Source organism: Schistocerca serialis, chromosome 2 (genome assembly GCF_023864345.2).
Source record: "Schistocerca serialis cubense isolate TAMUIC-IGC-003099 chromosome 2, iqSchSeri2.2, whole genome shotgun sequence".
Taxonomy (NCBI): domain Eukaryota; kingdom Metazoa; phylum Arthropoda; class Insecta; order Orthoptera; family Acrididae; genus Schistocerca; species Schistocerca serialis.
Genome location: NC_064639.1, coordinates 296,299,335 through 296,325,640, shown reverse-complemented (window position 1 = coordinate 296,325,640; position 26,306 = coordinate 296,299,335). Strand labels below are relative to the sequence as shown.

Sequence of the window (26,306 nt, the reverse complement as noted above, 5' to 3'; positions counted from 1 at the left end):
AATTAGATTAGGAAATGAGGCACTTAAAGTAGTAAAGGAGTTTTGCTATTTGGGGAGCAAAATAACTGATGATGGTCGAAGTAGAGAGGATATAAAATGTAGGCTGGCAATGGCGAGGAAAGCGTTTCTGAAGAAGAGAAATTTGTTAACATCCAGTATTGATTTAAGTGTCAGGAAGTCATTTCTGAAAGTATTCGTATGGAGTGTAGCCATGTATGGAAGTGAAACATGGACGATAAATAGTTTGGACAAGAAGAGAATAGAAGCTTTCGAAATGTGGTGCTACAGAAGAATGCTGAAGATTAGATGGGTAGATCACATAACTAATGAGGAAGTATTGAATAGGATTGGGGAGAAGAGAAGTTTGTGGCACAACTTGACCAGAAGAAGGGATCGGTTGGTAGGACATGTTCTGAGGCATCAAGGGATCACCAATTTAGTATTGGAGGGCAGCGTGGAGGGTAAAAATCGTAGGGGGAGACCAAGAGATGAATACACTAAGCAGATTCAGAAGGATGTAGGTTGCAGTAGGTACTGGGAGATGAAAAAGCTTGCACAGGATAGAGTAGCATGGAGAGCTGCATCAAACCAGTCTCAGGACTGAAGACCACAACAACAACAACAAGGTTTTAGCTAAGGCAAAGCTATTGTAATAACTGTTCACATAAATATGAAAGCCAGCAAACACTTTGTCCTCAAACAAATGTAAAACAACCTAGTCAATATCAGATTTTCACGCCATATTGTCAAGCATCCCTGTGTACATAACGAACTAATTCATAAAACTATCCATATTGTTCAGCATGTGCATTTTGATGCTATATTTATGCCTTTTGTTTTGTATACGTTGTCTAAAGGACAATCTCCCCTTCCAAAGAATCAATCAATGATTCATCTAAAGATAGGTATCTTCCTGAGTATACACTTGAAACATTCTGTTGTTAAAATAATTTAGAATAAGCTATATTTTGTATAATCGATCATCTAGTTTTGGATGTCTTGGCAGCATATTTTTTGCAAAATGTAAAGAGCATAAGATGATCATTTATATCCATCTTTTCATGCTCATTGTTATTCTTCTACTTTGAAACAGTGGATGTATCTTCCAAATGTCCTGTGATCAGATGGATTTCACATTATACACAGGTAATGAAATACCCAAGACGACAAGCATTTATTCTATACTAACAGGTTTTCAGCTACAAATCTTAGACCCAGCCCCCATAATATTGCTCAGAAATATATTGACATTGTTGTCATACATTTCATCAACTATACATTACAGTATGTGTTTTGTAAACAGTAGCTTAAGGAAATCCATTGGTATACTGCTAGTAGGATGAATAAGTAAAAATTCTGATTTTCTTAAACAGGTGATAACACATGTCATGTGGTGCATCATCATGCCAAGTCTCATCTGTTTCACTAGCTTCTGCAAGCATTGGTTCTTCATAATCAACAAATTCATCATCATTTTCACCCTTACCTTCTGATTCTGGATAATTGCAAAATACATCTGAAAGAACTGGTACCATACTATCATCACCAAGGTAAGTTTCTGCATTTTCAAGATTCTAAACACCCTTTATCTTTGATCTCAAAATCACTAAGTAACTGATCACCCACAATTTTTTTTATTCTTCCTACTCTTTTTAGCATTATAGGCCCTGGCACTGGTTCACCACTGTTCCTGGAGACTTTCTTGCTAGTAAAAACATCTGTTGAAGCTAGACTGAACAATTTGCCTCTGGATTTGCATCCTTACAAGGAACCTCTGCAGAAATGCTTGTAACCATTAGCAGCAGTGGGCTGGTGGCTCATGTTGTTGTTTCCCGAATGGATTATGGAGTACACAAAATAGTATATCTTTTAGTTTTTTTAAGATTAGTACATGTGTTTGATTTTCACTTGGTAGTAAACATTGTGTAAACAGTGGCACAGTATGCATCACATACAGTGAAGGTAAAGACATTAGTTGGAATCTAATAAACTATTTACATTCACTGTACAATGATCAAAATAAATGAAGTATTGAGCAAGTGGCTTTATTTAATCCTGGAACAAACTGCAGTTTACACAGTATAAAAAAAGGGAACACTTGTAACATGAACATTCACACTGACACAGTTTTCTGTAATGATTGAATCTGGGCATAGGTTTCTAACAACATAATCTGCATTAACCATACATAAATAAAGTTCATGCATACACATATACACACTCCTAAAAAAGTGTTCACATATTAGGATAAGCTGGATGTGCTGACCCATCAAGTTCCCCAGCATGACGATTGCCCGTATGTAGCCGATAGCCTACACCACCAATTGTAGCTTTGCAATCTGGACATCTTCCTTCATGTACTGCTCCTCCACAGTTTCCAATAACATAGTAATGTCCATTTTGGCATTTGAACCAGTGACCAGATCGTTCACCTACTGCTTTCACAACTTCTCTCCTTATTCTTTCAATATCTCCAGTGATGACCTTCAACTGTTTGTTCAGTTTTTCCAAAACTTCTTTCAGTTTCTGGTCCTGTATAGGTGTATATCTTTCAATAGATTTTACTTCTTGCACAGCTTTCTTGTGTAAATCCATAACAACACCATCAGATTGGGATGTTTTGAAACTGTCGCTGCTCTCAATACTACGGAACTGTGCCACTCTCATAAATCTGTTTATTTCTAAATTAAAATCATTTACCTCCTGTTGGCTCATGTTTGTATTCCTTGTTCTCATCAAATAAATCAGCCTGTCAAATTGCTTCATAAGTTTTTTACATGGTTCTCCATTCAAAGCTTTATGAAAGATGTTCATGGTTTCGAGAAGTTTTGAGACAAACTCTACTTTAATGGATAATGAGTCAAGGTCCGTTTTTGAAAGGAAGATTTGTCTTTTCCTCCGTACATTTTGTAGGTTAGAATGCAGTAATGTTAGCATCTCTTGTATTTCAGTACTTTCTCCTGTAAAATCAATACAAGTCATTACACAAAATAGAGAAACAGAATTAAATATATATATCATATAGAAAACTCTTGCACAATAAAATAGTAAATTTTGAGAACACAATTCAAACAGGCTACATTGAATCAATGGTAGACATTGTGCACTTGAAACAGTACTCACCCAGGTCAAAAGGCTTTATCAGCAGTGTTGAAAAAATACTCTGAATGCGAAGGAATTTCTGGAGCACTCTTTGATGGCATTGTTTACATAAAGCTATATGCAGCTTTGGCAATTAAAAACACAAACTTTTGGCAAAAGCTGTGTGTGTGTGTGTGTGTGTGTGTGTGTGTGTGTGCGTGCGCGCGCGCTTGTGGGAGGGAGGGGATGGGGGGAAGGAAGGAGTTTATCTACTATAGCCTCCACCAGCACTACGGCATTTATAACTAGCAACCAACTTCTTCATTCCATTCACATAAAAATCTGTCACCTAAATTTGCAAACTACTGCAGAATGATCTTTTTGGCATCTGTTGTTACATTGGAAATGGCTGATAAAACAGAAGTAAAAACTGTTGGACATTTGGAGCATTTGCAGCCATTTTATGTGGTGAGATCTTTTGTTTGTTTTGCCGTACGTGAATGCACACTGAAACAAACAAAAAAATCCTTTACTGAGCTTGCCACAGCATATGTTTTTGATTACTTTATGTCCTTTAGTTAAGGTCTCATAACATATCTCATAAATGATTGTGTTACAGTGGGGCAAAAATTAACAAGCAATACCCTGCCTATCCCAAAACATGGTGTGCAAGCTGAAATGATGTGCTCTAACTTCACATTTTTTGTGATGTTGGATGTGACCATTTTGTGGATTGTTGCCTAGATGATAGAGTAACATGAGCCACACATTTTGTCTTCAGTGACCGTGTGGATTGAAAATTCATTACCTTCATTACTGTAGCACTCACAGAAATTCTGTGCATCAGTTATTCAACTCATTTTGTTCAGCTCAGCCAGCATTATCAGCATGAGTACAACATCTGTTAGTTTAATCACTCTGTGAGAATTCCATAAAAAACATCTGTATGTTACAGCATCCAGAGGAAACTCATTAGAGAATGATGAAATCACCAAGTTTCTATATTCTTGAACTTATTCATCGACTTTCTGCAGCAAGTCTTAAATGATGACAGTTGCAGTTTATCATTAACATTTGTTTGGATATCTTTAAATGCTCTAAATCAGTGGTCACCACACTTCTTTGCTCAAGAGCCAATACTGACATTGTGGGATGGCATCTCGGGTCTCATACTGTATTAACCTTATCATGAATAGGTAACCTACATAAATTAGCATGTTATGAGCTCCCAATTGACTAGCTATAGCAAGGGCACAATAAGTTGTCCCCTGGCTCCAAGTACTGATCATTAAAAGATGACATCATTCTGAACACTTCATACTGACTGTTCTCTGTTTCAGATTGCTCCCACCCTCAGTGATCCAAAGCTGAGGCACTTTGATTGCCTGACAGTGTGGTGTTGTCCTGTCTCTATGACTGGATGATTTAACTGATTAATAACTGTAATAGTACTTACATTTAAATGCATTACGCAATATGAGACACAATCACAAATGTTTACAAGATTTTGAGAGGCACACAGGTCTGAGTGTTGTCAGTACTGGAATACAAACTGTAAAACTTCCCCCTCCCACATCCTCTAAGCCTGCAGTGGCCACACTACTTACCTCATTGATCTGAAGTAAGTGGCCAACATTACTCAGTTGACTTCAGGAACAGGAATTAAAGTGAAGTGCATCTAAAAACAATACTGTCCTTGTAAGTATTTTTGTTTGTTAATGAGCAGGAAAACTATACTATTAAGAAGCTCTTAATGTTTGTTGATGTTACTAGATTAAGTTGTTAGCTGTTGGATGCATATAATTATAAAATACGGCACACAAATGCATATAATTATAAAATACAGCACACAATCGCAGACCACCTGAATACTGCGATTCGGAGCCACATGCAGCCCATAGGTCGCAGTTCAGTGACCACTGCTGCAACTCATTTCTTTTACCATTCCAGCACTCATGAACTGTATTGTCAATACATCTCGGCCGATTTTATTTCTTTTGCACATATAAGACAAATCACTGTATGTATTTCACACTCTGCAGGATTTTCGCCTTACCTAAGGCATTTTAAAGAAGCATAAACAAAAACAAAAATGAATGCTTCCATTATGGCATCTTAGGGTAGCTAACAGATGCAAGTACCCAGTGCACATCTGGCAACCATAGAGATTAATCTAAAAAGGTGCTAGTTTAATAAAACAATCCATGTATTTTCTTGGTACAACTTTATCCCCAGGTAACTGTGTACACAAGCTAACAGTGTCAAACAGTAAGCCATTATCACAATTATTTGAACATGTTTCTCTCTGGTTACGTCAGAATAATTCCAATACCACAATTAAAAGTCACATAAAAAGGAAAGTCTTGAGGTATATAGCAGTCCAAAGATGTAGTTAGTTTCAGGGAGAGGGGAGGGGGTATTGTATGAGTACAATAGCCATTTCATCAAAGTTCCTATCTCATCAGCTGGTTCATGCTCATACCATGATGGCAAAGAAATCAGGATAATTTGATAATTTATTAATAATCATATTGCAGAAACACTGTTAATTAACCTCAACATATTAATAAGATTTAATGTCTCTGATTGAGGTGCTAATACGTACAAGGCATTTCAATCATTACAGAATTACACATGCATTATACATACTTCAAACATAGTGCTCAAACAGAAATTTTGAAATGGTGATGGGAATTTGCTACCACCAAGCTTGATGTAAGAAATGCAGATTAGATGAAACACCCATTTACTGCTGATGCTGCTGTTGTGTACAGTAAGGTGTCAAAGTTGAGAGACTGTAGGAAGATACAAGGTGACTTAGACAAAATTTCCAGTTAGTGTGATGAGTGGCAGCTAGCCCTAAATGTGGAAAAAAGTATGTTAATGCCAATGAGCAGACAGATCAAACATGTTGTGCTTGGATACAGTATTACAAGTGTCCTGCTTGACAGAGTCAAGTATTTAAATGCATGGGTGCAACGTTGCAAAGCGATACAAGATTTAACAAGCATGTGAGAACTGTGGTAGGGAAGGCCAATGATCGACTTTGGGTTATTGGGAAAATTTTAGGAAAGAGTGGTTCACCTTTAAAGGAGACTGTATATATATGATGCTAGTGTGATCTATTCTTGAGAACTGCTCAAGTGTTTGGGACCTATACTGCTCAGATTAAAGGAAGACACTGAAGCAATACAGAGGCTGGCTGCTAGATTTGTTACCGGTAGGTTTGAACAACATGTGTTATGGAGATGCTTTGGGAACTCAAATGGAAATCCCTGGAGGGAAGGCAATGTTCCTTTCCTGTCACCAACATACACTGTACATATGGACCACAAAGATAAGATACAAGGAACTGGAGCTCATGTGGAGGGATATAGACAGTCATTTTCCCCTCACTCTATTTGCAAGTGGAACAGGAAAGGAAATGACTAGTAGTGGTACAGAGTACCCTCCACCACACACCATACAGTGGCTTGTGGAGTATCTATGTAGATGTAGATGTAGAAATACTTGAAGACAAGGGCATCTTTAAAAAGCCACAGTAATTATTACATCAACATTGTAAGAAAACTCGTGCCATATTACAGCCATTCAATAATGCAAGAGAAGTGCTTGAAGCCAAGAAATATCTTAAAATTCAGTTTGTTTTGTTGCGAGAATATAAAATTAAAAGTCATTGCAATGCAGGACTTGATGAAACAAACGGATGTTTCTTTAAAATAGTTTTCATGTTTGGTACACACTGTGTGCCCAGCAAATGCAAACTGAACTTACTTGCATATATACCATGTGCAGTGTCAGTGGCATTTGATAGTTTTGTTTAACTTTGGTATTATTATGAAACTAGAGTTTCTCCCAACATATAAAACGTTCAAATAAATGATTTGAGTGCAGCCGAGTGATATCTTTGAAAACCACCGATATTTTGACAGGTGCACACCCCATCACTTTCAAGGAACAAACAGAACAAGATAGTGTTGTACAAAAAAAATTATAACCTCAGTATATGGTGCACATGCTCAAACACAACACACACACACACACACACACACACACACACACACACACACTATAAGCACTACTGCCACCACACTACCAAAGATTACGAATGTCATAAGTTATTAATACAGAATATTAATTACCAACAAGTGAGTAAGTGGCATCAATCACTGACCTGGGAGACAGCAAGATTCCATGTATAATTTACGCCATAACATCTCTATTTATAAAGTCACTTGGTGGTTTAATTTCAAATGCTTTTTTAATAATGCTATCACAATAAGAAGTGAATGTCGGAATTTTTGTGTTGTTATATACCACAGGATGACCAGTGCCAAGGCAGTGCTCTCCAACAGCAGATTTGCTCGGCTGTTGTAAGCATGTGTAATGCTTATGCCAGTACAATGGTCTCCAGTGGACTTGATGATCTGACCAATTAATGATTTGCCACAATTTCATTGGCAATGTAGTTGCCCCATCTGGAGGAGGCCATCCAATGTCTGTCTTGCTGAGTGGCCACACCTTTGAGGTAGGCTGTTGGTTAAGCATGATATGTGGAGGAATGTTGTCTTGCAAGTGACAGGAAAATAACAGATATGGCAGACATATGCCTTATGCAAACAGATCATCTTTTACAGTCCCTTAAAGGGCCCAGTCCAAACCTGTTGGAAATGGCACCTGTGTAAGGCATAAATGCCTTAGACTTATGCGCCATGTTGTTATTTTCATACTCACGTGATTCACGGTTGGTCAGTAGCACAATGTGGGTCCGATCTGTCTTTCACTGCAACCATTCTGGTGTAATATGACTTCAAGGTGGGCTAACTCAGCTGACAAACTTTCAGGATCTGAGATGATGTGGGCCCTATGAACCATGGTTCAAAGTCTGATGGTGACAATCAACTTAAAAATTCAAATTATATGTAAAAATAAAGATGCTGTTACTTACCAAACAAAAGCGTTGGTATGTTGACAGGAGACAATAAAAAACACACAAACACACACACAAATTTCAAGCTTTCGCAACCCAAGGTTGCTTCCTCAGGAAAGAGGGAAGGAGAGGGAAAGACGAAAGGATGTGGGTTTTAAGGGAGAGGGTAAGGATTCATTCCAATCCCGGGAGTGGAAAGACTTACCTCAGGGGGAAAAAGGGACAGGTATACACTTGCACACACACACACACACACACACACACACACATCCATCCGCACATATACAGAGACAAGCAAACATTGTAAAGGCAAAGAGTTTAGGCAGAGATGTCAGTCAAGGCGGAAGTACAGAGGCAAAGATGATGTCGAGTGACAAGTGATGTACGAGGGGCGGCAACTTGAAATTAGTGGAGGTTTAGGCCAGGTGGGTAACGGGAAGAGAGGATATATTGAAGGGCAAGTTCCCATCTCCTGAGTTCTGATAGGTTGGTGTCAGAGGGAAGTATCGTGATCCTCATTACCAACAAACACTGTCTGCCTGCATCCGTTCATGCGAATGGACAGTTTGTTGCTAGTCATTCCCACATAGAAAGCTTCACAGTGTAGGCATGTCAGTTGGTAAATCACGTGGGTGCTTTCACATGTGGCTCTGCCTTTGATCGTGTACACCTTCCGGGTTACAGGACTGGAGTAGGTGGTGGTGGGAGGGTGCATGGGACAGGTCTTACACCGGGGGCACTTACAAGGGTAGGAGCCAGAAGGTAGGGAAGGTGTTTTGGGGATTTCATAGGGATGTACCAAGAGGTTACGAAGGTTAGGTGGACGGCAGAAAGACACTCTTGGTGGAGTGGGGAGGATTTCATGAAGGATGGATCTCATTTCAGGGCAGGATTTAAGGGAGTCGTATCCCTGCTGGAGAGCCACATTCAGAGTCTGACCCAGTCCCGGAAAGTATCCTGTCACAAGTGGACAAGTGGGGCACTTTTGGGGTTCTTCTTTGGGAGGTTCTGGGTTTGAGGGGATGAGGAAGTGGCTCTAGCTATTTGCTTCTGTACTAGGTCGAGAGGGTAGTTGGGGGATGCGAAAGCTGTTTTCAGGTTGTTGGTGTAATGGTCCTCTCTTTCCATTACCCACCTGGCCTAAACCTCCGCTAATTTCAAGTTGCCGCCCCTCGTACATCACTTGTCACTCAACAACATCTTTGACTCTGTACTTCCATCTCAACTGACATCTCTGCCTAAACTCTTTGCCTTTACAATGTCTGCTTGTGTCTGCATATGTGCGGATGGATGTGTGTGTGTGTGTGTGTGTGTGTGTGTGTGTGTGTGTGTGTGTGTGTGTGCAAGTGTATACCTGTCCCATTTTCCCCCTAAGGTAAGTCTTTCCGCTCCTGGGATTGGAATGACTCCTTACCCTCTCCCTTAAAACCCACATCCTTTCGTCTTTCCCTCTCCTTCCCTCTTTCCTGACGAAGCAACCTTGGGTTGCGAAAGCTTGAAATTTGTGTGTGTGTGTGTTTTTTATTGTCTCCTGTCAACATACTAACGCTTTCATTTGGTAAGTAACAGCATCTTTATTTTTAGATATATTTTTCCCATGTGGAATGTTTCGCTCTATTATATTCATAAAAATACAAATTAGTTAGAGTTGGCTTACTATAAATAGTATGTACCAAGGTACAATCAACCTTCCTCCTGATCAACACATCAATGAATAGAAGGCAGTCATCTTTTTCCACCTCCATCCTGAAGTGAATCTATGGGTGGACTGCATCATGATGTTCTAAAAGGTTGTTTAGTTCCAATTCCATGAAGCCAAATAAAAGTATCATCTACATACCTGAAAAAGTGTACAGGTTTAAATCCTGCCATTCTAGGGCTTATTCCTTGAAATCTTCTATACACAGATTGGTAATAACAGGTGAGAAAGTGCTGCCTGTCATTAACTACATATGTCTGTTCACAAAACCAGTCATTTAATCAAAAGTAAATGGAAGTCAACACATGCCAAAACAGGTTCATCAATACAACACTAAACCTACACTCAATAAACTGTAAGACAGATGAATGCAAGCGAAGACAGAGACCAAATCTAAACATACTAAAACATCAGTCATTCAAATGCAATCCTTCTAATCGACATAAGAAATCTTCTGAGATCTTCATGTTCTGCACGCACTATCCTATTAATGTGCTCAACATAGTAGTAAGGTGTTTTGCTACACAGTATGTGGGAGAACCATTGTTAATGACATTAGGGCTAAGAGGTATCCATTCCTTGTGGATCTTTGTAAGGCCATATAATCTAGAGGAGGCAGCACAATAAGATTTAAGGACCTTGATTGTCCCTTGTGACAAGAAAACTTTTCTCCAGAGTATGTTAGTCTTCCTCTCAACACTTTTTGTTGGCTCAGTGCTTTGTGTGTAATGCCCTGGATCAGATCATGAGCACTCTACCTTTTTAATGTAACACCACTTGTCCAACACAACTGTACACTGCCCTTGCCCCAGATAAAATAACTTTAGTGCCCCACCAGAGATCATCACGATGGAGGCAGATGAACTGGTGTGGGTAGCACAGTGGTGTATGTAGTGTGGAAACCTGCACATAATAGGGGCAGACCCCACTGACAGGAGTTTTTACCAGCAGATGGCAGTAAGCTGACTGGGGCTGAGTTCAACCACCACGGACCTCACTTTTCACTTCGTGCAAATGTTGTTACCAAGTGGTCAGTCATGAACTGCATACTGAGGTTATAAATTTCTTTGCACGGGAAAAATTGCTGGCTACTGATCTGTCAAAGGCAATAGACTTTGTAAATTACAATATCCTATTATGTAAATTAGAATGATATGGTGTAACAGGAAACAAAAATTATTGGAACACACAATGTTCTATTTTAGGGCCCTTATTTTTTCTTGTGTGTACCAATGATCTTTCAACAGTAATATTTCTGTTTTCTTTTTTTTTTTAATGGATGACACAAAAAATGCAATAAATACAAAGTCAAGTATAATCTTAAAAAGATTGACTAATGAAATTTTCATGGACATTAATAATTGGGTCCTAGCCAATTTTTTGTCACTAAACATTGAACGAACACATTACATAAAGTTTACAACTCGTAAGAGGTTTCCTGACAGTACATACCCAAAAAATGACAAGAAACAGAGAGAAGATGTTGATAGTATTGATTCTTGGATTTAGAACTTCATAATAAATTCAATGTGACGAGTATACCACAGAGCTGCTGAAGCACCTAAACAAATCTCTATTTGCAATGTGAATGTTGTCAGACATAGGTGATACAAAAATAAAAAAGCCAGCATACTATGCTTACTTTCATTCCATAATGTCGTATGCGATGATTATTTGGGGTGACTCATCAAGCCAAGCTACAGTTTTCCACATCCAAAATATTTGTAATAAGAGTTAGCTATGGTGTGAACTCAAGAATATGCTGCTGAGGCCTGTTTAGGGAAATAGCAATACTAACTACTGGTTTCCCATATACAGTGTGTGGACAAAAATATGTAAACACCACACATATAACACATATCTTGCCTAATACCACGTACGAAATCTGTTGTCATCCTAAACAGCTTCTAGTCATCTCTGAATGGATAAATACAGGACCTACATGGTTTTCGAGGGAACTGTATACCATTCCTCCTGCACATTAGTGACAAGTTGAGGTAACAATAATGGAGGTGGATCGTGATCGCATGCCCTTCTCTCCAATGTAGACCACAAAGCCTCAGTAACATTTAGATCTGTGACTGCAGTGACGGGAGATAAGACAATTCATCCTCATGCATATAAAGCCAGTCCTGGCCAATGTGAAGCATGTGAACATGGGTTCTGTCATCTTGAAACACAGCATCACTATTGTGGGACAAACATGGTGGTGTTATAGTGTAGTCATGTTTTTCAAGGAGGGGCCTTGCACACCTTGTTGTTTTTCAAGGCACTATCACATCACAGGGCTCTAAACTGATGTTTGAAGCACCTTCTTGCTTCCACTGTTGAAGAGCAATTCAGGAATGGTGACTGCATCTTAAACACGTTTGACCACCTATTCATAATGCACAGCCTGTGGAGGAGTGGTTACATGACAATAACATCCCTGTAATGGACTGGCCTGCACAGAGTCCTGACCTGAATCCTATAGAACACCTTCGGGATGTTTTGGAACCCTGACTTCGTGCCAGGCCTTACTGAGCAACATCAATACCTCTCCTCAGTGTAACACTCCATGAAGAATGGACTGCCATTCCCCAAGAAACCTTCCAGAACCTGACTGAACATATACCAGCGAGAACCTGACTGAATGTATACCAGTGAGAGTGGAAGCTATCATCAAGGCTAAGGGTGGGCCAACACCACATTGAATTCCAGCATTACCGATGGAGGGTACCACGAACTTGTAAGTCATTTTCAGCCACGTGTCTGGATACTTTTGATCACGTACGCAGGATGTTTGTGATGCACCACTGTGTTATCAGTCCCCTCAGTCATCACCAGCCATGACCTGAAACCACATCTGATGGCTCCTCACACCACAACTCCAGGAGTGACACCATTCCAAAACATAGCAACAATGGGACATCTCTGCAGGTCACTGCCATACTCGTCAATGACGAGTACCACATTGCATCCCTGAACACTGTTCTTTTTGTTGCTATTGTGATCTTCAATCTGAAGACTGGTTTGATGCAGCTCTTCAAGCTACTCTATCCTGCGCAAGCCTTAACAACTCTGAATAACTACTGCAACTTACATCCTTCTGAATTTGCTTGCTGTATTAATCTCTTGGTCTTCCTCTACAATTTTTACCCTCCACGATTTCCTTCCAGTACTAAACTGGTAATCCCTTGATGTCTCAGAATGTGTCCTATCAACTAATCCATTCTTGTAGTCAGGTTGTGCCACAAATTTCTTTTCTCCCCAATTCTATTCCATACCTCCTCATTAGTAACACAATCAACCCACCTAATGTTCAGCATTCTTCTGTAGCACCACAATTCAAAAGCTTCTATTCTCTTTTTGTCTAAACTGTTTGATGTGCATGTTTCACTTCATAAATGGCTAAACTCCATCAAATACTTGCAGAAATGACTTCCTGACTTAAATCTATATTTGACGTTACCATATTTCTCTTCTTCAGAAACACTTTCCTTGCCATTGGCAGTCTATATTTTATATTGCTTCTACTTCAGCTTTCATCAGTTATTTTGCAGCCCAAATAGCAAAACTTGCCTACTACTTTAAGTGTCATATTTCCTAATTTAATTCCCTCAGCATCACCTGATTTAATACAACAACATTCTGTTATCCTTGTTTCACTTTTGTTGATGTTCATATTATATCCTGCTTTAAAGACACTGTCCATTGTGTTCAACTACTTTTCCAAGTCCTTCACAGTCTCTGAAAGAATTAAAATGTCACTGGCACACCTTTAAGTTTTTATTTCTTCTGACTGAACTTTAATTCCTACTGCAAATTTTTATTTTGTTTCCTTTACTGCTTGCTCAGTGTACACACTGAATAACACTGCGGGCAGGTTACAACCATACCTCACTCCCTACTCAACAACTGTTTCCCTTTTGTGTCCCTCGATTCTTATAACTGCCAGTCCGCCACCATAGCTGAGTGGACAGCGCACCGGCTTGACATGCCGGAGGGCCTGGGTTCAATTCCTGGCTGGGTTGGAGATTTTCTCTGCTCAGGGACTGGGTGTTTCTGTCATCTTCATCATCCTCACCAACATGCAAGTCGCTGAAGTGGTGTCACCTCAAAAGACTTGCACCAGGCACTCAGGTCTACCCACTGGGAGGCCCTTGCCACATGACAATCCATTTCATTTATAACTGCCATCTGGTTACTGTAAATGTTGTATGTAGCCTTTCGCTCCCTGTATTATACCCCTGCTATCTTCAGAATTTCAAAGAGAATATTCCAGTCAACATTGTCAAAAGCTTTCCCTAAGTCTACAAATGTAGGTTTGCCTTTCCTTAACCTATCTCCTAATATAAGTCGTAAGGTCAGTATCGCCTCACATGTTCCTACATTCCAAATTGATCTTCCACAAGGTCAGCTTCTATCAATTTTTCCATTCTCCTATAAAGAATTCATGCTAGTATTTTGAAACCACGACTTACGAGTATGCTGAACACTATGTGATGTCATTCATCAGCAGTCCATGCCTCGTAGTCACAACATCGCTCCAAATGCAGCCCTTTGTGTTGTGCTGTTATCAGTAAGGTATGTAGTTTTTAACAGTTGAGTGTTGGATTCTGAGAACTATGTCATCAGAAGTGCCAGCCAACTGCAGAGTAAGAAGCTATTAATTGATGGAGTTCGTCCAGGTGGCAATCATAGCCATTACAGTTCTACTGAAGGAACATCAGACTGGGATCTGAGAGAGAAGTGAATGGGAAACGGGAGTATTAATTAGTTTGCTGTTGAGTCATGTTCCACCTGAACGTGAGTCTTCATCGCTGTTCGTGAGCTTGATTGCTGGGGGCACAGGAGAGGTGGGTGGGTAGGTGGGTGGGGGGGGGGGGGGGGGTGGGGTGATGGAATGGGGGCCCCAGAACACCAGAATTAGATTTAACCTTCGATTTATCCTTCTTGTTCCTGTAAGGTTTTGACTTCTGTGAGAATTTCCCTGCCTTGTCTTCTGGGACAAAAGAGGACCACTCTTTCCTATGACCTGTACCATGTCACTAGTTGGTGGTAGATTGCTGGTCTGTTTCATCCTGGGGAGGGGAGGGGGGGGGGGGCACTTGGCAGGTGTCTTCTTCCCTAATGATGGCAGAAGAGAATAAGGCATACCCGGCTGCACCAATGGCGTGGATACCACCAGTGTTGTGGGTTTAGGGCTTGAGGGAGTTGGCTGGGGCCAGGAGCTGCTGTTTGAGACCTCATCATCACACTAGGTATGGATTCTGACACAGTGCTTGCAAATTTAGGCATCGTACCAACCAGGTGGAGTTGCTCCAACTTTTTCTTATCTTGTTCAGACAAGCAATCAAGTGTTATATATTCCCCGATTTTGTTTTCCTCATGTTGGTGCACGATGGATTGGAAATCTGGGAAGTTTACACACGCAGGGGGCTGTTCACAAGGGTTGGCCTCATGTGTTGTCCTTCCACACACTCAACAAGTAGCCTCATTAACGCAACAAGAGAACATGTGTCCAAACCCCTGTACCTACAACATCTCATAAGAGGCAGAAAATATAGTCTGATATCATACCTGGAAACCATGATCTTCACTTTCTGAGGTAAAGCATTAAGACTAGGATGGAAGGTCCAGTGCCCACCCTGTTATTCTTTAGGTGCTCTCTGGAACACAGCAAACAATATGGACTCTATGCCACTCTAGGTTAGCACAGAGTTCTGCATCTGTTCGTAGCATCAGGTCCCAATGCGAGATGGCACCTAGAATCCTGTTGAGTTTGTTATGAAGTGACACTGGAACTGTTATACCCCCAAGCTTGTCACATGCCTGAAGTAGTTAGCATTAGCATTCAATATTTCAATCAACAAAGGTCCATTTCTCATCTTCTCTACTGCAGCAACTTTTCCAAACTGATCTTTAATATTTCCAATGAAAAACAGTGGCTTCATTGTTGCAAAAGGTCCTCTGACAGTTCTGAAGGATGCCAAAAACTGCTCAAACTGTCCACCTCCATTTCTCCTTGCTTGACTCTCATCCCATGCCATGACCAAAGAAGAACATACCACCATGTAGTAAGCCTCTCCATTAAAAACTTGTGTTATATGCACTGAAACAGCCATGCTTGTACAGCCACCAATATGTGTGAATTTGTTCAGTTTCATTGCGGATCATCTGCTCTGTTGCTTCTCTCTCTGAATGGAGGTTCTTCCCATTGGCACCAGTCCATTACAACAAAGGCTACCTAGCATACTAGCTATTGCCTGCAATCCCTGTGCCTCAGATTGAACATGCACCTGCTCCTTGGCATACGTTGGGATGTTACAACTAATGAATTAGTAGTGCGATCCCTCTGCATTGATAGGAGGCAACACTGGTGATGATACGTGAAGACACCCATTTCCCCACTCCATGACAGATTGGCTACCTCTATGGATTTTGTGTGTGAACCTAAATCCATTGAAATAGTAGGTGCAAAAGATCACGGTGCATGACAGACAGATTATGCACCACAGACAGATTATGCACCACATAAGGTGCTCTTCCTCAAATGGCCCACTCTTCTACAAAATTTCGAAAAGTTTATGCAAACCCTAAAATGTTATGCCAAAGAGTTTGAAGGAAAGGTGAAATGAGCAAAAAATTGGATGAGTAATCACCATAAAAAAGTCTCCTCTTAGTTGCCTCTTATGACAGAAGGTATAACTGTAAGTCTATTATAGCTCTGACACCGCAGGGGGAAGAAATGGGTACGATTAGCTACGTTACAGTAATAAGATGACTCCCTGATCCCCATCCTTCTTCCTATGGGCAAAATCACATTAGGTACTTACTGGACTAGAAAGAGATAACTGACATAAGGTAGTGCGAAACAAGGTTTAAAGACTGTTCCTGTGCCTCATAGCACTGAGCCAGTGAACACAGTGTAAGTATAGAAAGGGAAAAAAGAAAACACCTAAACATATAGGTTACTTGATAATATTTTCTCCAGACTAGAATAGGTGAATGTAAAGTGTAAAAGAAATGTAAATATATTAGTGCTTTTGTTATAGCCAGTTGCTCAAGCAGGAATCTAGTGGGCCACATTATTTCTAGAAGGGAGGAAATGTAACAGTACAAGCCTAGAAGGGAACCTGTTGGTATCTTTAGGCCACGAGCTACAACCAGCCACTGCACCATTTCTCCACACTGTCAGGTTCTTGAATAACAACCAAGTTTTCTGGGCAATAACCAGCCTTTACAAAATTGTCATGACACTGAAGTATGTGGTAGCACACATCTTCTGCATTAAGATGCCCCTCTGGTCACAGATGCACCCTGGGTCGGCCAAGTAGGTCACTGAGACTGCTCCAACCATCAGTCTCGGTTTTCATCACCCTGTGCAACACACCCAACTGTCGTGTCGCCAGGTGACCAGGCTGCCACACTGGAAGCCTTCATCTGGCTGCTGCCATGAGCCAACCGAGCTGTGGGGCTATGACTGCCACCATCATCTCAGCATTGCTGAGTAAGAGTACTGCTTCCCAGAAGTGTGTGCAAACTCCAAGGACATCCTCTGCACCCACTCCACAAATCCAGTGAAACCATGGGTCGATGTCAGGCTGTGCCCAGGAGGAGGGTGCACATCTGTTAAAGCTTAATGTAATAATAAAGAATTCACATGTTCACAGACTGTTTGCTGCTGCCATGCAAAATGGACTAATGTCTCCCTCACCTGGTATCCTAAGGTGGGAGAGCTGAATGCCTACTGATTAACCCAAAACAGGGCTCTTCCAATCCTCCATAATGACCACTGCCACACCCAGATGGTAAAGAGTCATTGCACGTTTACTACAGCAATATCCATCTCAGTAGTGATGATCACTATGTTACACCTATACAGAGCTGCTCAACTCACAAGGGGACCATCAGAAGTGTAAATAATGGTTTTTGATAGGTCTCGGATATGTTGTAGAGGGTAATTCCGTGAGTATGATGCTATCCGCTTTTGTAACAACGGGCTTTGGTTTTTGAGAAAATTGATTTTGAAGCTCACTGCGTGCCATAATACACGCAATGTTAGCCACGTTCCAACCAAGTGAGCGTGGAGCAGCGGTTAAGGCCTACAGCTACCACACTAGAGGTACCGTGTTCGAGTCCTTTCCGTGTTTTTGCATCTTTTAATTAGAATAGTCTCACATTTTTCCATTTTATTTTACAGACTATCAACAAACAGTGTATGTGCATTGTGTGACATTACTAAGAAATATTCAATTTTGCCATAGTAGTTGAATTTTCACATCATTATTACAAAATGTTACTCGCTATCGCCTGCAGCACTTGCTATGCCACAACAGAAATCCGTATGATATTTGTCATAAAAGCAACCGAAAGACAATGTTTTACAGCACCAATCACATTTCATAGAAGCTACTGTCTTGCAGGCACAGAGTTTTTAAGACCAATACTGAAAAACGTTGTTCATTTACATTCAAAAATGTTTCTCTTTCATCCGTTAACTTTGATGCGGACCCTGCATATTTGATCGTATTCGAAACAGCAGGTGTCCTGAACCGATGCAAAATTAATGAGTGTAGTTTTATGGAATTGTCCCTAGACGTGATCGCTCTGATGGTCTGCAACAAATCGGGAGCATTCTGAATTTTCTTCGTGAAAATTTTAACCTTTCAGTAAAAATATATGTCACAAGTGGAGTAACTTTGGTCAGATAACTTTACTGTGTAGGTGTACGCTTTCCTCTCATCCATGAAGATGTGATTGTATACGGTCAGATCAGTCTGCCCTCCTCACATAAAATGATATACAGAAATTTTTCCTGTTCCACATACGGAAGAATCACAGATTTTAAAAAGTTTTCATACACCAGTTTTGTGAACTTCCCTGATTTCATGCAGGACACAATTACATTTTTAAATTTGAGCATTAATACATCCACTCTTTTCTGAATATTAGGGCCAAATTGTCCCAATGGTTTCTGCATACATAAAAAAAGTATGGGATCACCTTTCCTGTTACAGTTAAGAATGTACTATCCTCTGTACATATGGCTTATCCTGTTTAAATCTTTTCTCTGCATGAGAACAGTTCTCACCCCTTTCTCTAAGAAGGATGTATTGTATGTTGATTGATATTGACAGCCCGTTTGATCGTGTTGATTATGTAGTCGAGGTTAAAATTACCGATAATTATTTTCCTTTGTGTGCAGAATTCTTCCACAGCTACTAATACTTCATCCATCATTGCACATTCTTTGGAACTGATGATCTTCATAATCTTCCTTTGCCTGATTTTATGCTTTCGTTTCAATCGTTCGACCCAATCTGAGCTGGCCTCGAAATTAAAGGTGTCTGATAAAAGTGGAACAGCAGCATTCATCGCCCACTGCTGTAAAGTTCTGGTTGTCACCTGCTCACGGAAGAAATTATATTATTTTCACAAGCCAGTCTCTTTCATACAAAGTATTTGCCATATATTTTGATACGATTTATCAGTTCCAAATTCTGTCTCACTTCGATGAACTGTTCATATGGCTCACGATTGATTGTGTTCCACTTATCGTGGTGAGTTACACCTCGTGTCACATCCTCTTTCCTTTGATATAGCACTGATTTATGTTTTAACTGAGAGACGCAGTGGGACTGCAAACTCTTTAGGCTCCATTTCAGAAGAGCAACTGCTCATTCTTTATAGGACAGAGGTACGTAATCATCTGGTTCACGTGCGAATTCATTGGCAATGAAATCGCCACCTCCCTCTAGCCCTGTATATGACAAAGTAGGTAGTTTTATATTATGTCACTTTGTTTGCAAGAAAGGGAACACCCACACGAAAGTGAAACTTAGCACTTCATATTCATGTATCTCATCTTCTTCCTTGATATTTATTAATTCATCTCCATCGACGATCCATCTCTCGGCCAACAGGTCTTGTATTGCGATACATATCTCATTGCCAATTGCAACTGAATTTGCAGAAATCGTGCTGGACGGTGTATTTGTTAGAAGATTTAAATCACGAAGGAACCTTTTGGCGTATTTGATGACGTTAGTGATTTCGTCCCTTGATTGTTCATTCAAGTTCTCTACCTCTGATGTATCTTCTTCTGGCTGCACTTCTGTACTCACACTTGGGTCGTCCATTTCACTGTATTCTTTGAACATGCACAGCACTAACAGCACATTGCGAGCAATGGACGTTGAAGACAAATGCAAACTGGCAGTTCAGGAGCTAGGTCGCTGCTGTTTGTTTGACCATGGCGATACATGTTCATAATACACAGTGGACTGTCCATGCGAACTCTGTGTATCAACAAATTATATTGCCGTAGCCAAATAAAAGGAGCTCACCATGGTGATACACTGTCACAAGACACAGAGTTCACATGGGATGTTCGCACAGACAGTCCACTTTCTGTTTGACCAAGCCTACACAATTTAAACTTCTTAATAAGTTCACACAATGTATACTGTCTGTTGATATTCTGTAAAATAAAATGGAAAAACGTTCGACTATTCTGATTTACAAAAAAGCAAAAACACGTAATGGACCCAAACACAGTACCTTCAGCATGGTAACTGTAGACCTTAACTGCTGCACCACACTCACTTGGTTGTATTATGGCTAATGTTACATGTATTAAAGTGCACAGTGATCTTCGAATTCAATTTTCTCAAAAACCAAGGCCTGTTGCTAAAAGAGCAGATAGCCTCATACTCAGGACATGTCCCTCAATAACATATCCGAGGCCCTTCAAAATCCATTATTTATATTTCTGATGGTCCCCTTGTCATATGTGGCTGGCCTGAATCCTGATGGTGAAAGGAATTCCTAACACTAGTATTTTGACAAGGAACGGCAGAAGAGTCACTGAACACCAGGTTTTGTATCACTGTCTGGGACAACATTCAAAACCTCCATGCAGTATCAGATGGAGTGAGCACATGTTGCACTGTTGATAGTGATCCACTCTTTGGATGGGATGTTAAGCTAAATGGACCTCTAGCTGTTATTTGATACGAGTAGGCTATATGCCTGCCCCAGGTTTCACCCTCTCCTTTCTCTCACTATCATACTGCATTACATCACACTACACTACACACACACACACACACACACACGCACACACGAGGAAAGGCCTCACTGTGTGTGGAAGAAGAAAATCCTTTGTGATCAGGTGGCTGGAACCTACCCCTCAGAGTCTCCCAGTCAACAATGCCATGTTACTTTCTTCTATTTACTAAAAATTAGCATGGGTAACTAAAAAGTCAAGGAAAGTTCTTACACAAACAAACAAAGGTTAATCTTGTTACAAAATTAGTAATGAATTTGGCAGTGGTAATGTGCCCAAAACTATGTGGAATGGAAGTGAAGACTAGGGATGTAAAAGTAATAACTATGTTTTGAATCATATTCTAACATGACTATTTATCCAGCTGTCCTTCAAGTAGAATTAAAATGCACAGTTCCAGTAACTTTAGAGGTAGTGAGGGATAAGTAATGCACTTGATGGCACGTGTAAAGTATAGGTATTATCCCAGTGTGGAAAAGACATATGAGAAGAAGCATAATTTTCTATGGGATATGAACTTGATACTAATAACAAGAATTATCTGAAGTGGTCCATCATTGACAGCAGAGCTAATATGAGGCTAAATAATCATTCCGTGTGTTTTATTAGAGTATATTTCATAAAAGAGAATAACAACAACGTTTATACAAACGAGTAGCCCAGATGCAAAAGCTGCTAAATACCTTTTTAATTGATTTTGCGTTGAGAACACGACTGCACAGATTTCTTCAGCGTCTATACTATGAAATAGGTTTCAGGGTGCAAAACCTGCTATAAACCACTGAAATTGGCTGTAGAAAATTATGTTTGGTTGCAAAGGCCGCTAAATGGCCAGAATTTGCAATGCTGTGTGATGTCTAGATGCAAGGAATACCACCTAACATCAGACTTAGATTCAAAGCTACCTTTCACTTTGTTACAATACAAAGGATTCAGAGTTAGGTTGAATGCGCTGCAGCGAATGCGTATGCAACAATGAAGCTCTCACTGCTCACGCATTTTTGAAGTACACGCCTGTCAAGCACAGTTCAGCTGATGAGTAGGATGTTTGTTGATGTATTTGCGTGAGTGTTTTGAAGAAAATAACTGATTTTATGGACAGTTAAATGCAGAAGATGGTGCAAATAAAGTTGGAGTAATTGAAACAATAGGTATCCTGCAAGAATCAAATCCATCACTGTAGTTGCAAGTGACCAGAATGAGACTTAGGGTGACAGTCCCTCCTGGAAAAGGAAGAGGTGTCCTGATCAGTGGAAAAGAAATGGTTCCAAAACAAAAATGTAAGAACATGAAAAGTATTATTAAGGCAATGTTATGCCATGAATACTGTTTCGACACTAACTATTATGCTGAACATGGAAGGATTGGTGAAAGTTATTGGTAACTAGCTTTTCGAGATTCAAAAAGCCAAAAAATTGTGTTCACAAAAAGGAAAAAACAAGAAGATTTGTCTAGTTCATGGAGGGCTCTTCTACAACTCTGAAGCTGGAGATGGGATTAGCATCCTGAAGAGGAGAAAAAATTTCCACAAAGGAAACGACGAAACACCAATCACAGCTGGTGTAAAACTTGAAGATGTCAAAAAAGGTTTTGGAGCTCCATTTTGGTGAAGACTGGGTGACCAACAACAAACTCAGATCCTACACCGAGGTGTTATATGAGCAGGAAGGCACTCCTTGAGTCGCTCCTGCCGCTGCCAGAGATGATTTTGAGTTGATGAGCAGGGTTGAGGTCGATGTCACTTGAAAGCTATTTTCAGCTAATTTAATTTTATAGAATTTTTTGTCACTGGTTTAACAAAGATGCAACTTTTCACCTATTTTATTATTTTCTAAAATTTTGGTGATGTTTTACTAAGACGCAATTTGGAGCTTATTTTATTTTCTGTAATACCTTGTGATGTCAAAAACACAATGGTGTATTTTTTTTTTTTTAAAAAAACTTAATGTCGAACATTCATATCTGTTCTCTTTCTGATGTTAAGTAAGTCAGTTTTCCCTGGTAAAATAATGTCACCTTCGTATTTTTATATGCCGATTTTGGAGACTGTTCAGACTTCTCTTTAAATAAAATTCCACCTTTCTGTCATTCCTAACATATCACCAGATAGTGGGTTTTGCAACCAAATGTTTGATTTGTAATTAGATCCATACACTTGCAAAACCCGCTAACTGCATAAATCAAGGGCAAAAACCACTAAGTCAATATTTCACTTAAGATTTTAACATATAAAACATAATCGCAGATTTCAGTCATCAATACCATGCAATTAATTATTTTTTACCTTTTTTTTGGAAAAGAAATGAAGTCTTTAACTTTGATAGTTTGGATGGGGCGAGTTTTTTTGCGATTATCTCAGTTTCACTTATCATGCAATTAGCGTCTTTTGCATCTGGGCTACTCAAACATTCTAAGCTCTAACTCAAATTGTACAAGTGATTGAGCATCGGTGAAGTTTTCAAAAGACATTGTTGAATAAAAATGATGTAGGCTGTTTCTTACAGTAAAATGTGACTTTGACACAGGTCAGTAAACTTGCTTTGATGCTCATGCAGCCTGTAGATCACTTACTGTATTTTACAACTAGTAGTTTTTGGGCTTATCTGTGGAGGCATTTTAATGGATATTAGTTTTTGTAATTACTCAGAATGAACACAGTAAAAGCACACTGCAACCCAATAACATGATTATTATTTTACAACAAAGCTATCAGTGTCCTACCCCTCACAATAGCTTGCGATTCACCAGTTTTTCATGTCTCTTTTTTTTAATGGTAGAAGGCTTGTGAAGAACACACACAGTCATTTAACATCAAGAGAATTGGTTTAGTTAAATGGAACATGAATGATGATGATGGATATAAATTGTGGTGTAATATGTTGTTCCACCTCTTTCTTACAATCAGATGAAAGATGTTTGTGTAAAAATGTTGTTTAGATAGTTAGCATGTCAAGAGCTTTCCACTGTGTGTGCACTTATTTTATAAATGTACAGGGATGTAGCGAGATGCACGAGCACAGGACATCGCCATGCTTACACTACACTTGTTCGTCCTCTGTTAGAATATTGCTGCGCGGTGTGGGATCCTTACCAGGTGGGATTGATGGAGGACATCGAAAGGGTGCAAAAAAGGGCAGCTCATTTTGTATTATCACGTAGTAGGGGAGAGAGTGTAGCAGATATGATACGCGAGTTGGTAGGAAGTCATTAAAGCAAAGACGTTTTTCGTCGTGGCGAGATCTATTTACAAAATTTCAGTCACCAGCTTTCTCTTCCGAATGCGAAAATATTTTGTTGAGCCCAACCTACATAGGTAGGAATGATCGTCAAAATAAAATAAGAGAAATAAGAGCTCGAACAGCAAGGTTTAGATGTTCGTTTTTCCTGCGCGCTGTTCGGGGGTGGAATGGTAGAGAGATAGTATGAATGTGGTTCGATGAACCCTCTGCCAAGCACTTAAATGTGAATTGCAGAGTAATCATGTAGATGTAGATATAGATGTGATTGGGCATCTCCACCCGATGCGAAGGGGTCATTTATGATTTGGTGTCTTAGCTTGGCAGCATTTTGGAGGGCAGAGAACACGAGGCACTGTGTACAATGACAATGACCAGAAACAATTTAAGAGAAATGTCATTCTATTCTGTTCTGCTTTGAGATTCAGTTCAGTGATGTGTTCTGGTTAATAAGATACCTGTCTGCCAAACGTCGTATTTGTTACATAAGATAGTTAGTTGATGTAGATGTGGGATCTCTTACAGCCATCGACCCTCTGCAGCTGGAGAAGAACTCACACACTTATCATGAAGAGCATCAGGATGACATCATTAGTGAAGTTGTTGACTCATTTATAACCTGTAAGTCGAGTCGTACACTTTATTTTGGCAACTGTGACAGGACATAAGAGATCCTGAAATAAGAGAGCTTTTGTGACAGTAAAAAGAACTTTCAATAAATAATAGAAGAACATATGACATTGCCTAGAGCAACACAAGTAAACAGTGAAGAAGAGGCATGTACACAGTGTTATCTAATGTAATTACAATATTTAAGTAGGAGTAATTCCATGATTTGTTAAACAACAAATACACGTGAATTATCACAACAGAAGGGATAAATGAAATAAGATGACCACAGCAATCAGGTCTGCAAGAAGAAATATTTACATGTCAAAATAACAGTCAAAAAATTAGTCAAGAAGTATTACATTGATGAAACAGAAGATTTCAGTATGCTGATTCTCTGAAAGCAACTATGCAGCAGCTGACCAATGCAACAGCAATGTGGCGGCTTTGCTTCGCAGGGCAGCAACCAGTTAGCTACCTATGGGATAACTGCACAGCTGCTGGTTGCGACATTACTTCACCCATGCACAACACGGTGGCAGGATGTGTTGTGTCCAGTTAGGTAAGCTGTAAACAACACCAAGCTAAATTTTTTTTGTAGTGATCTGCTTTTGAAGTGTTGTTGATATACATTCTACTGATTCTTCGAGTTGGTATCAAAACAGAATCACAGGATTCCAGTGTTCTTTGTGTGTGTGTAGATGTCATTATTGTATGCCACCTGCTGCCAACAGCATGGAAAGCAGTTTAGCAGAAAGGTTTGAAAAACAAAAAACTTGTTGAACTGTCCAACAACATTAGAACACAAGCAGAAAAATTAGATAAGTTAGACAAAATGTCTAGTAAAATTACTACCCACAGCCAGGCATTAGATGAGGTATCTACAAAAGTAGATAAAATTTCTAAATTAAAAGAAACCTAAGGAGTTGCTGACTGAAATAGAAAAACAATGAAACTTAGTTAGTAAGGAGGTTTGAAAACAGTTTTAAGAGGGAGACGACAAGATGAAACATAGAGCGGAACTGTTCGCCCGAGAATTCAAAACTATACACTTACGTCTCAGAAACACAAAGCTGAGTGGGATCATTACAACACATTATAGGTTTTGGCAAAGTAATAGGTATCCCAAACATTTTGACTAGTTTGTGAGAGTTAGCTGAAAAAAGGTATAAGAGAAAGAAGACAAATTCTTTGGGCAATACTTTGAAACATCAGAATGAAATTCAAAAGCTGTGGCAAGCCTTACAAAAGACACAACAAGAATTAAGTGAAAGGGTGGCTGTAAGTAACATCTGGTTACCAAATGATGCTGTACAGGAACTTCAATTTAGAAGTAGTTTGGGTTCATGTAAACATTATCTGAAGTTTAAACCTGATCATGAAGAATATATTACTTACTTTCAGTGAGTATATTCTAGATCATTACCTAAGTGGGAAGATCAGAAGACAACAGACTTTGCACTTAGTTATTTGGTGGGGGATGCAGCTGAATGGGGGACAGCTCATACAGAGGATTTTAAATACTGGTATGATTTTCAAGGGGAATTTAAGAATAAATATTGGTCCTCTAGTTCAGAATCGTTAGGCCTGAAATACTATAATAGTTTTTGGGCTAATTATAAGGATTGCACTAATTGGCATTTAACTAGTTCTAAATATTTACTGGTAGATAACACAATAGAAGAAGCATGCCTTGTG

The 26,306-nt window shown here is 39.7% G+C and overlaps 1 protein-coding gene and 1 long non-coding RNA gene across 2 annotated transcripts in view; one reads left to right on the top strand and one right to left on the bottom strand.

Annotated features, from left to right (window-relative positions):
- Positions 1-1,378: 1,378 nt before the first annotated feature.
- On the top strand, positions 1,379-2,039 carry LOC126457062 (uncharacterized). Its single transcript, XR_007585429.1, has 2 exons — positions 1,379-1,550; positions 1,657-2,039. It is a non-coding gene; the product is annotated as an uncharacterized LOC126457062 (long non-coding RNA).
- LOC126457061 (NFX1-type zinc finger-containing protein 1-like) overlaps positions 2,030-26,306 on the bottom strand; it is a 378,517-nt gene continuing 354,240 nt past the window's right edge. The window contains exon 16 of the mRNA XM_050093060.1: positions 2,030-2,960. Coding sequence (XP_049949017.1) covers positions 2,236-2,960 — 725 coding nt within the window. The 3' untranslated portion in view covers positions 2,030-2,235. The remainder of the gene's footprint in view (positions 2,961-26,306) is intronic.